We start from the raw sequence: 12,671 nt of genomic DNA, 5'->3' as shown, positions 1-12,671 counted from the left end.
AAATATACACTTTTAATTTTCTCGTAATTTTCAGCAAATACAGACATCCAAGTGGAATTTTTTCTCACGAACCGCTAGATGTAGGAAAATTCTGAGTGTGGCAGAAGAACGAGCGGCCAATTTTATATGAGAAATGTGTATACGCTTGACTCTCGGACCAAAATTGACGCCAATATAGCCGATTGACCAAATTTGATAAAATCCAAGGGTACCCCCTTGGAAAATTTTTTCCAAATTTTCCAAAAAAAAAATTTTGTTTAATGTTTTGGTACATGCATTTGGTCCAGCTTATTCCAAACATGTGTTTTTTTCTGATCCCGTAACCCCAGTTTGCCGGAAAAGAGGAAAAATCGAATTAAAAAATCTAGAGTTTTTTCGATTTTCCGGAAAAACGGTGCATAATTTTTAGCCACATGTTTAGATTATTTTAATCAGCAAGTCACCTTTAATCGATATAATTCAAATTTCAAACAAAATATACACTTTTAATTTTTTCGAAATTTTCATCAAATACATACATCCAAGTGGAAATTTTTCTCACGAACTGTTAGATGTAGGAAAATTCTGAGTATGGCGGAAGAACGAGCGGCCAATTTTATGTAGGAAATGTCCATTCGCTTGACTCTCGGACCAAAATTAACGCCAAAATAGCCGATTAACGAAATTCGATAAAAATCCAATGGTCTACAGTTTTTTCGATTTTCCGGAAAAACGGTGCATAATTTTTAGCCACATGTTTAGATTTTTTTAATCAGAAAGTCACCCTTAATCTAAATAATTCAAATTTCAAACAAAATATTCACTTTTAATTTTCACGAAATTTTCAGCAATTACAGACATCCAAGTGGAAATTTTTCTCACGAACTGTTAGATGTAGGAAAATTCTGAGTATGGCAGAAGAACGAGCGGCCAATTTTATATAGGAAATGTGTATTCGCTTGACTCTCGGACCAAAATTGACGCCAATATAGCCGATTGACCAAATTTGATAAAAATCCAATGGTCTACAGTTTTTTCGATTTTCCGGAAAAACGGTGCATAATTTTTAGCCACATGTTTAGATTTTTTTAATCAGCAAGTCACCCTTAATCTAAATAATTCAAATTTCAAACAAAATATACACTTTTAATTTTCTCGAAATTTTCAGCAATTACAGACATCCAAGTGGAAATTTTTCTCACAAACAGTGAGATGTAGGAAAATTTTGAGTATGGCGGAAGAACGAGCGGCCAATTTTATGTAGGAAATGTCCATTCGCTTGACTCTCGGACCAAAATTGACGCCAAAATAGCCGATTAACGAAATTTGATAAAAATCCAATAGTCTACAGTTTTTTCAATTTTCCGGAAAAACGGTGCATAATTTTTAGCCACATGTTTAGATTTTTTTAATCAGAAAGTCACCCTTAATCTAAGTAATTCAAATTTCAAACAAAATATACACTTTTAATTTTCTCGAAATTTTCAGCACTTACAGACATCCCAGTGGAAATTTTTCTCACGAACTGTTAGATGTAGGAAAATTCTGAGTATGGCAGAAGAACGAGCGGCCAATTTTATATGAGAAATGTGTATTCGCTTGACTCTCGGACCAAAATTGACGCCAATATAGCCGATTGACCAAATTTGATAAAAATCCAAGGGTACCCCCTTGGAAAAATTTTTCCAAATTTTCCAAAAAAAAAATTTTGTTTAATGTTTTGGTACATGCATTTGGTCCAGCTTATTCCAAACATGTGTTTTTTTCTGATCCCGTAATCCCAGTTTGCCGGAAAAGAGGAAAAATCGAATTAAAAAATCTAGAGTTTTTTCGATTTTCCGGAAAAACGGTGCATAATTTTTAGCCACATGTTTAGATTATTTTAATCAGCAAGTCACCCTTAATCGATATAATTCAAATTTCAAACAAAATATACACTTTTAATTTTTTCGAAATTTTCATCAAATACATACATCCAAGTGGAAATTTTTCTCACGAACCGTTAGATGTAGGAAAATTCTGAGTATGGCAGAAGTACGAGCGGCCAATTATATATAGGAAATGTGTATTCGCTTGACTCTCGGACCAAAATTGACGCCAATATAGCCGATTGACCAAATTTGATAAAAAACCAAGGGTACCCCCTTGGAAAATTTTTTCCAAATTTTCCAAAAAAAAAATTTTGTTTAATGTTTTGGTACATGCATTTGGTCCAGCTTATTCCAAACATGTGTTTTTTTCTGATCCCGTAACCCCAGTTTGCCGGAAAAGAGGAAAAATCGAATTAAAAAATCTAGAGTTTTTTCGATTTCCGGAAAAACGGTGCATAATTTTTAGCCACATGTTTAGATTATTTTAATCAGCAAGTCACCCTTAATCGATATAATTCAAATTTCAAACAAAATATACACTTTTAATTTTTTCGAAATTTTCATCAAATACATACATCCAAGTGGAAATTTTTCTCACGAACAGTTAGATGTAGGAAAATTCTGAGTATGGCGGAAGAATGAGCGGCCAATTTCATGTAGGAAATGGCCATTCGCAATTCAAATTTCAAACAAAATATTCACTTTTAATTTTCACGAAATTTTCAGCAATTACAGACATCCAAGTGAAAATTTTTCTCACGAACCGTTAGATGTAGGAAAATTCTGAGTACGGCAGAAGAATGAGCGGCCAATTTTATATGAGAAATATGTATTCGCTTGACTCGCGGACCAAAATTGACGCCAATATAGCCGATTAACCAAATTTGATAAAAATCCAAGGGTACCCTTGGAATATTTTTTCCAAATTTTCCAAAAAAAAAAATTTTGTTTAATGTTTTGGTACATGCACTTGGTCCAACTTATTCCAAGTATGTGTTTCTTTCTGATCCCTTAACCCCGGTTTGCCGGAAAAGAGGAAAAACCGAATTAAAAAATATACAGTTCAACGCAAACGTCAAACCGCAAAAATATGACTATGACCTATAACTCGTCATCAACGAGCAAATGTGGTACTAAAATGTTCGTAATAGAAATCTGGAGAACTTTTAATATTTTTTTTATTGGGATGGAGGATAATGTAAATAAACATGAAAAAAGCAAGAATTTTTATTTTATAACTTTATTGAAATTTTATATATAACTCGAATGTGATAATTAGCAACTGTTTAAAACAAATTTCATACTTATAGAGCTATTTCTCTAGTGTGTCTTTTTAAATGCGATTTCAAATATTGTGCTCGAGTATATTGCTTAAAACAAATTTCGCACTTGTAAGGTTTTTCTCCAGTGTGAGTCATCATATGTGATTTCAAAGTACATGCTGCAGTAAACTGTTTAAAGCAAATATCACACTTGTAAGGTTTTTCTCCCGTGTGTATTCTCAAATGTGATTTTAAATTAATTGCTTGAGTAAATTGCTTAAAACAAATATCACACTTGTAAAGCTTTTCTTCAGTGTGTGTTCTCAAATGTAATTTCAAATGACTCGCTGTAATAAACTGCTTGAAACAAATTACGCACTTGCAAGGCTTTTCTCCAGTGTGTATTCTCAAATGTGATTTCAAATGTTGTGCTCGAGTAAATTGCTTCAAACAAATATTGCACTTGTAAAGCCTTTCTCCAGTGTGTGTTCTCAAATGTAATTTCAAATTAGTTGCCTCAGTAAACTGTTTAAAGCAAATATCACACTTGTAAGGCTTTTCTTTAGCGTGTGTTCTCAAATGTGATTTTAAATTACTCGATGTAGTAACCTGCTTAAAACAAATTTCGCACTTGTAAGGTTTTTCTCCAGTGTGAATCATTATATGTGATTTCAAAGTACCGGCTTGAGTAAACTGCCTTAAACAAATTTCACATTTGTGAGGTTTTTCTTCACCATGTATTCTCGAATGCATTTTCAGATTATATCGCCGAGAAAATTGTTTTAAACAAATTACACACGTGTAAGGTCCTTTCCGAGTTTCTACTTTCATATTTTTATTCAATGTTTTTCCTTCAGCGTGTCTAGCCAAATCTTCTTTAAGAGATGAATGTTCAAGTGTTTTCATAATTTTCATTTTGTTTTCATTCTGCAAACAACCTAAAATATAAACCAACTGTACACATTTTACTAAAAAGAAAAATTATATAGAAACTGTAGAACAAGAATAACAACTAACAAAATTATAGAAGAGAAGAGTGCTTAGTTGCAGAAGAAAAACCAGAAAGCTGAAATTGAATCCTTCAAATACTTGGGACTCCAATTAACATCAAAACCAGGGAGTAACGAAGAAATACATTCCGGGATTAACCAAGCAAGATGAACACTAGATAGGATATTATTGTGGAGTAATAAAATAATAAAAGAAAATAAAAAAGAATTTATATAGAACAATTTATTTAGAAACATTGGAAATTAGGATGTGAGAAACGCCGCCAATTATAGAAAGCTTGTCTATTTTTATATCTTGTCTAGAAAGATATAAAAAGTATTTTAATAAGTTATATACTAGAGAATTTTATAAAAATTATTTATATGAGGGTATTCTTAAGAAATTAGCATATAATAAGTGTAAAAAGTTTTATTGTAAATATATTTAAGTGAGCAATGTGCATAGGCAACCAACTATACATTTAAATGACAGACATTTTAAATAATAATTACGAATATAAGTGGGGTTATAATGATATGTTGTTTAAAATGTGTAGTTTATTAAATTAGAGTGTTTAAGTTACTGATTTAAGTTTATATACTGATCTGAAAAGCCTAAATGTCGATAAAATTCTCGATAGAAAAGTAAAGAATTCTCTAGAATACAGAATTTAACCTTTGTTTACGGTAGAACGTTCTCGAATATGGTTATGTCTGTGAAATAGACATAACCAGAACATATACTTTTTCGAGAACAATCATATGGAACAATTCGAATATGATTTCTTGCCAGATGATTCTGGAACATGGAAAAAGATATAAATACCCGGTGATTTGGATTCAAGGAATCAGTTACAGTTACTATGCCCAGTCAGTTAATAAGAAAGTTAGTTAGAAGACAGACACGTTTTTCTCATATATATATATATATATATATATATATATATATATATATATATATATATATATATATATACATATATATATATATATATATATATATATATATATATATATAGATAAAAACAAATATTTAAGAATGTCCTCTTGTTCTTTAGAAGCCTGTTCTGGTCTAATATTGCACATAGGCCCCCTTGTGTTTTCCATGTTCGCCTGTCGTGAGCTATTTGGTGCCAGTTTCTCCCTGCCTTTTCTTTAATGTCGTCGATCCATCTTTTTTGTGATCTTACAATGACTCGTTTATATTAAAATCGTATACGATGATGTTTAGAACAAAGATAGAGCTGTTTCTCTAGTGTGTCTTTTTAAATGCGATTTCAAATATTATGCTCGAGTATATTGCTTAAAACAAATTTTGCACTTGTAAGGTTTTTCTCCAGTGTGAGTCATCATATGTGATTTCAAAGTATACGCTGCAGTAAACTGTTTAAAGCAAATATCGCACTTGTAATTCTTTTCTCTAGTGTGTGTCCTCAAATGTGATTTTAAATGATCTACTCGAGTAAATTGCCTAAAACAATTATCACACTTGTAAGGTTTTTCCCCAGTGTTTATTCTCATATGAGGTTTTAAATGCTGTGCTTGAGTAAATTGCTTAAAACAATTATCACACTTGTAAGGCATGTCTCCAGTGTGTCTTGACTATGGCCTATAACTCGTTATTACCCAGCAAATTTGGTATTAAAATGTTCGTAATAAAAATCTGCAGAACATTTAATATTTTTTTTTATTGAGGTGGGGGATCATGTAAATAACCATGAAAAAAGCAAAAATATTGATTTTATAACTATTGAAATTTTATATATAACTCGTACTTGATAAATAGAAACTAGAAAAGAAAATTTCACACTTATAGAGCTGTTTCTCTACTGTGTCTTTTTAAATGTGATTTCAAACCAGTTGCTTGAGTAAACTGCTTCAAACAAATTTCGCACTTGTAGGGTTTTTCTCCAGTGTGTATTCTCAAATGTAATTTCAAAGTACCCGCTGTAGTAAACTGCTTGAAACAAATTTCGCACTTGTAGGGTTTTTCCCCAGTGTGTATTTTCAAATGTGATTTCAAATAAATTGCTTGAGTAAATTGCTTAAAACAAATATCACACTTGTAAAGCTTTTCTTTAGTGTGTATTCTCAAATGTGATTTCAAAGTACTGGCTGTAGTAAACTGCTTGAAACAAATTTCGCACTTGTAGGGTTTTTCCCCAGTGTGTTTTTTCAAATGTGATTTCAAATTAATTGCTTGAGTAAATTGCTTAAAACAAATATCACACTTGTAAAGCTTTTCTCCAGTGTGTGTTACCAAATGTAATTTCAAATGACCCGCTGTAGTAAACTGCTTGAAACAAATTTCGCACTTGTAGGGTTTTTCTCCAGTGTGTATTCTCAAATGTGATTTCAAACTATTTGCTTGAGTAAATTGCTTAAAACAAATATCACACTTATAAATCTTTTCTTCAGTGTGTGTTCTAAAATGTAATTTCAGAGTACACGCTGTAGTAAACTGCTTCAAACAAATTTCGCACTTGTAGGGTTTTTCTCCAGTGTGTATTCTTAAATGTGATTTCAAATTAATTTCTTGAGTAAATTGTTTAAAACAAATATCACACTTGTAAGGCTTTTCTTTAGCGTGTGTTCTAAAATGTAATTTCAAATGACTCGCTGTAGTAAACTGCTTCAAACAAATTTCGCACTTCCAAGGCTTTTCTCCAGTGTGTATTCTCAAATGTGATTTCAAAGTAAGTGCTCGAGTAAATTGCTTAAAACAAATATCACACTTGTAAGGCTTTTCTCCAGTGTGTATTCTTAAATGTGATTTCAAATTTCTCGATGTCGTAAACTGCTTGAAACAAATTTCGCACTTGTAGGGTTTTTCTCCAGAGTGAGTCATCGAATGTGATTTCAAATGTTTTGCTTGAGTAAACTGCTTTAAACAAATTTCACATTTGTGAGGTTTTTCTTCAGTATGTATTCTCGAATGCATTTTCAGATTATATCGCCGAGAAAATTGTTTTAAACAAATTACACACGTGTAAGGTCCTTTCCGAGTTTCTACTTTCATATTTTTATTTAATGTTTTTCCTTCAGCGTGTCTACCCAAATCTTCTTCTTTAAGAGATGAATGTTCAAGTGTTTTCATAATTTTCATTTTGTTCCCATTCTGCAAACAACCTAAAATATATATATAAACTGTACACATTCTACAATAAAGAAAAATTTATACAGAAACTATAGAACAAGAATAAAAAGTAACAAACGTATAGAAGAATAGAGTAATATTCGCTCCGTGCGTAACCATGGTAGGGGTACCTTGAAACGATGCCAGCGTGCGTAGCGGCGAAATATGACAACATTGGACCTATCTTTTTACGCACAGATTTTATCAAAAATAGGTGCAAATACATGTTGCGTATTTAATTGTGCTAATAATAGCAAAAATAGTGAGTGTAGTCTTTATAGGTTTCCAAAGATTACATATAAATTAGAAAAAAGAAAAAGATGGACTATTAATATGAAAATATATCATTTGTAATTTGTAAATATCATATAATTTCATTGTTATGCAATTGAAATAGAAAAAATTTAAATAATATACCTTAAATGATATTTCACAAGGCTTCAAACTGCAGCCTGTCTGATAACTTAAGCTTTTATATCGTAATTTTTACTATTATTGTTTTTAATTATATGCTCTTCCACATGACAATAATGTCATTTACCAGTACTAAATTTTTATTAGATGTTTCTCTTTCTTTTCCGTTTGGGATTGAAAAGATAAATTATGATGAATTTTTAGAAATCCAGTTCTTAATACTACATTCATTTTGTACATAAAATGAAAAAATATAATTAAAAAACTAATTATTAATAATTGTCAATTTCGTATGTATTTAGCATATATTTTATGTTTAACCTCAAATTGGGAGGTCCAAAACTGTCAGATGAAGGCGGTAGGTGTCGTGTCAGTCACGCACGGAGCGAATAGACTATATGCTTACAAAAATGGAAGATGAATTACTTTTATTTATTTATTTTGTTTTTATTTATTTATTTTATTTTTTATTTATTACTTATTTTGCATATTAATTATACCAAAGGGAGGCCTTATAATTAATATGCAAAATACCGAGTCCTTAGTTACAGCCGAAAAACCAGAAAGATGAAACTGAATCCTTCAAATATTTGGGAGTCCAAATACCATCAAAAGCACGGAGTAACGAAGAAATACATTCCAGGATTAGCCAAGCAAGATAAGCCATTAGATAGCCACATGGACCATTGTGCAGTAATTAAATAAAAGGAAATAAAAAAGAATTTATATAGAATAATTTATTTAGAAACACTGGAAATTAGGATGCGAGAAATGCCGCCAGCTGTAGACAACTTGCCCCTTATATATTATATTTAATTATAATTATGTCAACTTCGAAAATGAGTTAATTTAAATTATAGTTCTGTATCTATATCTGCAGAGTAGGGAGGGTGAGTTCAGTTTCACAGCACTTAGGCCACAATTGACCCATTGTGCATCCTCCCAGGAAGCTGTCATCGTTAGCTCATTGTCTCCCCTGCCATTTCTGGGAAGGTGGACAAGTCATCAGGAGACATCTCCCTTATGTGGGCAGGTGTGGGCCAGGACTCGCCGAACGCGTACTCTCGTATTAACGATAACTCCGGGCATTCACATAGGACATGCTCTACAGTTTCGTCTTCTCGTGCACACTTCCTACATCGAGGTGTGTCTGCGAGCCCCAGTGTGTGGAGGTGTTTGTTAAATTATAGCTGTAAATACTCAAAGTATTTAATGACTTACTCAAAAGAATTACTCAAAAGACGCAGTTAATAAAAATCTGTATGTAAAACAAATATTTAAGTGTTTTCCATGTTCGCCTGTCTTGAGCTATTTGGTGCCAGTTTCTCCCCGTCTTTTCTTTTCTTCTCATCTTTTTTGCGATCTTACAATGACTTGTTTATATTAAAATCGTATACGACGCTGTTTATAACAAATTTCGGTGTATTTTCAAATGTGATTTCAAATGATGTACTTGAGTAAATTGCTTCAAACAAATATCACACTTGTAAGACATGTCTCCAGTGTGTCTTCTCAAATGTGATTTCAAATTATTTGCGGCTACGAACCGTTTCAAACAAATATCACACTTGTAAAATTTTTTTCCAGTGTGAGTTATCAAATTTCATGCTGTAGTAAACTGTTTAAAGCAAAGATCACACTTGTAAGGCTTTTTCCAGTGTGTATTCTCAAATGTGAGTTCAAATGAGTTGATGTAGTAAACTGCTTAAAACAACTTTTGCACTTGTAAGTTTTTTCTCCATTGTGAGTCATCAAATGTGATCTCAAAGTAAATGCTGCTGTAAACTGTTTCAAACAAATTTCTAGGTTTTTCTTCAGCATGTATTCTCGAATGTGTTTTCAGATTAAATTGCTGAGAAAATTGTTTTAAACAAATTACACACATGTAAGGTATTTTCCGAGTTTCTACTCTCATATTTCTATTAAATGTTTCTTTTTCAGCGTATCACCAAATCTTTTTCTTAAAGAGATGAATGTTCAAGTGCTTTCAAAATTTTTATTTTGTTCTTATTCTATAAACAACCAAAATATAATCCAGCTGTAGACATTTTACTATAAAGAAAAATTTATGCAGAAACTATAGAATAAGAATAAAAAGTAACAAAAGTATAAAAAAAAATAAATGAACTAAATCATGGTTCTGTTTTATACTATATAAAATATAAAAGAATATATTTTATTATTTAAATATTTTACATTTGAAATGAATGTTTAATATTAATGGAATATACAGAACAATATTTAATTAATTAATTAATTAATTAACATGGCTTAAATTTACATTAGACTTGAATTATGTATTGACTTTGTACAACATTCTTGAAGTGGATAAGTTCAAACAATTTCCCAGGAGCCGTACTCTTGGAGAAATGTAATTAGGGAAACACCCCACACAGGAATGTGTATTGAAATATTTATAAATAGCTATGAAAATACATTTAGACCTAAAGGGCATATTAAAACAACATATTGTAAGCATATAAGTTCATATGAAGTAACAAAGTATGGATTTAATCAGACGATAAGTTACAATTGAGTATTTGTCATAAGTAGAAAACTTATGACGTTTTTTTCAATTAAATAAAATTTTTCCGGGGCATGAATTTTTCAATGATTTTATAGTCTGACATTTTAAGTATTACGACACAATCTGTGTATTTAAGGCAATATAATTTCGAATTGTAAGAGAAGTACAATGAAATATACAAATAGAAACACAACAAAATAAATACAAAATTCAAGAGTATTCTTTGGTTTTTAGCTATTACTGACAGGGCATGAATGAACAGTAATATATAACTACAACTTTTGTAAAGAACATCTGCTCACAGATCACAATAAATAAATGATGAACAACAATAGATGAAGGAAATGAGAACAGAGACAGAAAAACATCAGCAGACTTAGTCTGCTGATGTTTTAGTAACATAAATTTCAATGGTAGTTAAGTAGTAAAATTATGCTCTATTAAAAATAAGAAAAGAACACAGCATACTGTGGATTTAAAGACCTTCCAGAGATTGACATAGAAGGGAAGATCTGGAAGTCCCATTAGAATGAAACTTTTAAGTAATAGAATAATTAAAAAAAAGGTGAAAACAAATCCTCATCAACCAAGCAACACCACATAACTCATTTTTTTGGCAAATGGGCTTTTTATTTCATTTGATGCGAGATCTCAAGCCAATGACTTTAGATTTGAAAAAATCTTAAATATATTTCGCTGTAATCACAACAAAGCAACACCACATATAACATTTATGTTCTAACCATAACACCACATATCTCATTCAGTTCTCATACCAAAATCATTGAGAGCTGGTTTGCTGGGTTCGTCAAAAGAAGTTGTTTTGTAATTGCTCTCTTGTAAAGTTAAATGAGTTACTTGGTGTTGCTTGGTTGACAATAATAATAGAAACTTATACCTACATTACTTTTATATCATCTATTCACAAAAATGATAAACTGACTAACACCTATCATATTGTGCGAATTTTATTAGAAAATTGCACCAAATATCATGTGTATATTTACTATGTATTTTTGGAAACAATACAGTTATATTCAATCACAAACTCTATGGAAAATGGTTAAATATGTATTCTAATCATTACCAAAAATATATGAAAAGCCCAGCATTATCAACATAATTAGCAGAATGTTTATTATTTATTTGACTTCCTGGCTCACCTGGTTGATTTTTCTCTGGTTCATCCTTTAAGTCTTCCAGATCTACTGATGTGGATAGATGATTCTCTACATATTTTTCGTCATCTTCTGCAAACTCTTCCTCCTTTTTAAGTTCCATTGCTAATAAACAAATTTAATTGAAAATGAAAAGATGCCGATGCTCAAAAATTAAGTAAATGAGTGTAACACATTGTTTATTTTCATTCTTTTTTGTCTTACCTGGATAATCTTCCTCTGGTTCATTTTTTAAGTATTTGAGATCTACTGCTGTCGATAGATGACCTATATGTGGTTGGTAATATTCTGTCAACCTTTTCTTAATTTCAATTTTATCTTCCATATCTAATAAACAAATTGGCTAACTTTAATTTGAGTGCAATGAACAACGAATGAACATAATCTTGGCATCGAACATATATTCTTTGATATATTCTTTATCTATGCATCGATCATCGAACTATATGTTTGTGCGTCACAGTGTTGCCACATTTTTTGTATAAGAAGTTTTTAAAATTAATAGAAAGATACTTTGACGAAATTATATATGTTTTAAAAAACTTATACAGAGCTAAAATGCTTCACATTTGTATTTAGGTATATACTTAGGTAAATGTGAAGTGTTTTACTTCTGTATAAGTTTTTTAAACGATGGTAAACTCCATTCGCTTAGCTCGGGCCAGAGATATGTAAGTCTCTGGCTCGGGCACATTTTGACAGATTCATTGTCGGAAACCTACAACACAACAATTCCTACTTCTCAGTATTAATAGCTCAAGTATGCTACTATTGCAGACTTCTTTCTTAAAAAAAAAAAAAAAAAGAATCCTAAATAGTGGAAGTGTATACTAAACCCATCAAATTTTGGGTAGTATATATTTAAAAAATATATTTTAGTTGTTATAATTTAACATAACTATTTATTATATGGTGCAGATAAATAAATATTGATAGTATACAGAGGTACTATGGTAGGATAATATATTCTTTATCTATGAATAATACTACCAAAGAATATCATGGTATCATTATCATTGTACCATGAAAGAATATAAAACACTCCTCCTGAGGGTGGCTGCATAAACTCAAAGCGTTGCGTGACGCCGTGGCGAAAATTTCATAATGAAATATGTAGTTAGGGGGAAGCGGGAAAGGAGTACGAACGGGTAACTGCATCTACGCCTAAACAAATTTCAATGCCATTGATTTGCAAACTGTCTCTTTTTTTGTTGTTTCGCAATAAAATCTTTATTTTTAATATATTAAATTGTTAAATTTTTAATTTTAAAACTTACAAATGTATCATATTTACCTAAAATATTCAAAGTATTTA

The 12,671-nt window shown here is 30.9% G+C and overlaps 1 protein-coding gene across 2 annotated transcripts; it reads right to left on the bottom strand.

Moving 5' to 3' along the window:
* Nucleotides 1–3,089: 3,089 nt before the first annotated feature.
* On the bottom strand, nucleotides 3,090–12,034 carry LOC140444171 (uncharacterized). 2 transcript variants are annotated; one of them, XM_072535879.1, is made up of 3 exons: nucleotides 11,561–12,033; nucleotides 11,342–11,461; nucleotides 3,090–4,050 (listed from the first exon to the last, which is right to left on the bottom strand). In XM_072535879.1, exons 1-3 carry the CDS (start codon nucleotides 11,679–11,681, stop codon nucleotides 3,155–3,157), a joined length of 1,137 nt encoding a protein of 378 aa, XP_072391980.1. In that variant the 5' UTR covers nucleotides 11,682–12,033; the 3' UTR covers nucleotides 3,090–3,154. The 2 variants fall into 2 exon arrangements, with proteins under 2 accessions (XP_072391980.1, XP_072391979.1); XM_072535878.1 differs by lacking the exon at nucleotides 3,090–4,050 and adding an exon at nucleotides 4,057–7,230 and having other exon boundaries at nucleotides 11,561–12,034.
* Between the last annotated feature and the right edge of the window lie 637 nt (nucleotides 12,035–12,671).

Source organism: Diabrotica undecimpunctata, chromosome 6, assembly GCF_040954645.1.
Source record: "Diabrotica undecimpunctata isolate CICGRU chromosome 6, icDiaUnde3, whole genome shotgun sequence".
NCBI classification, from domain to species: domain Eukaryota; kingdom Metazoa; phylum Arthropoda; class Insecta; order Coleoptera; family Chrysomelidae; genus Diabrotica; species Diabrotica undecimpunctata.
This window is presented reverse-complemented; position numbering and strand designations above follow the sequence as displayed.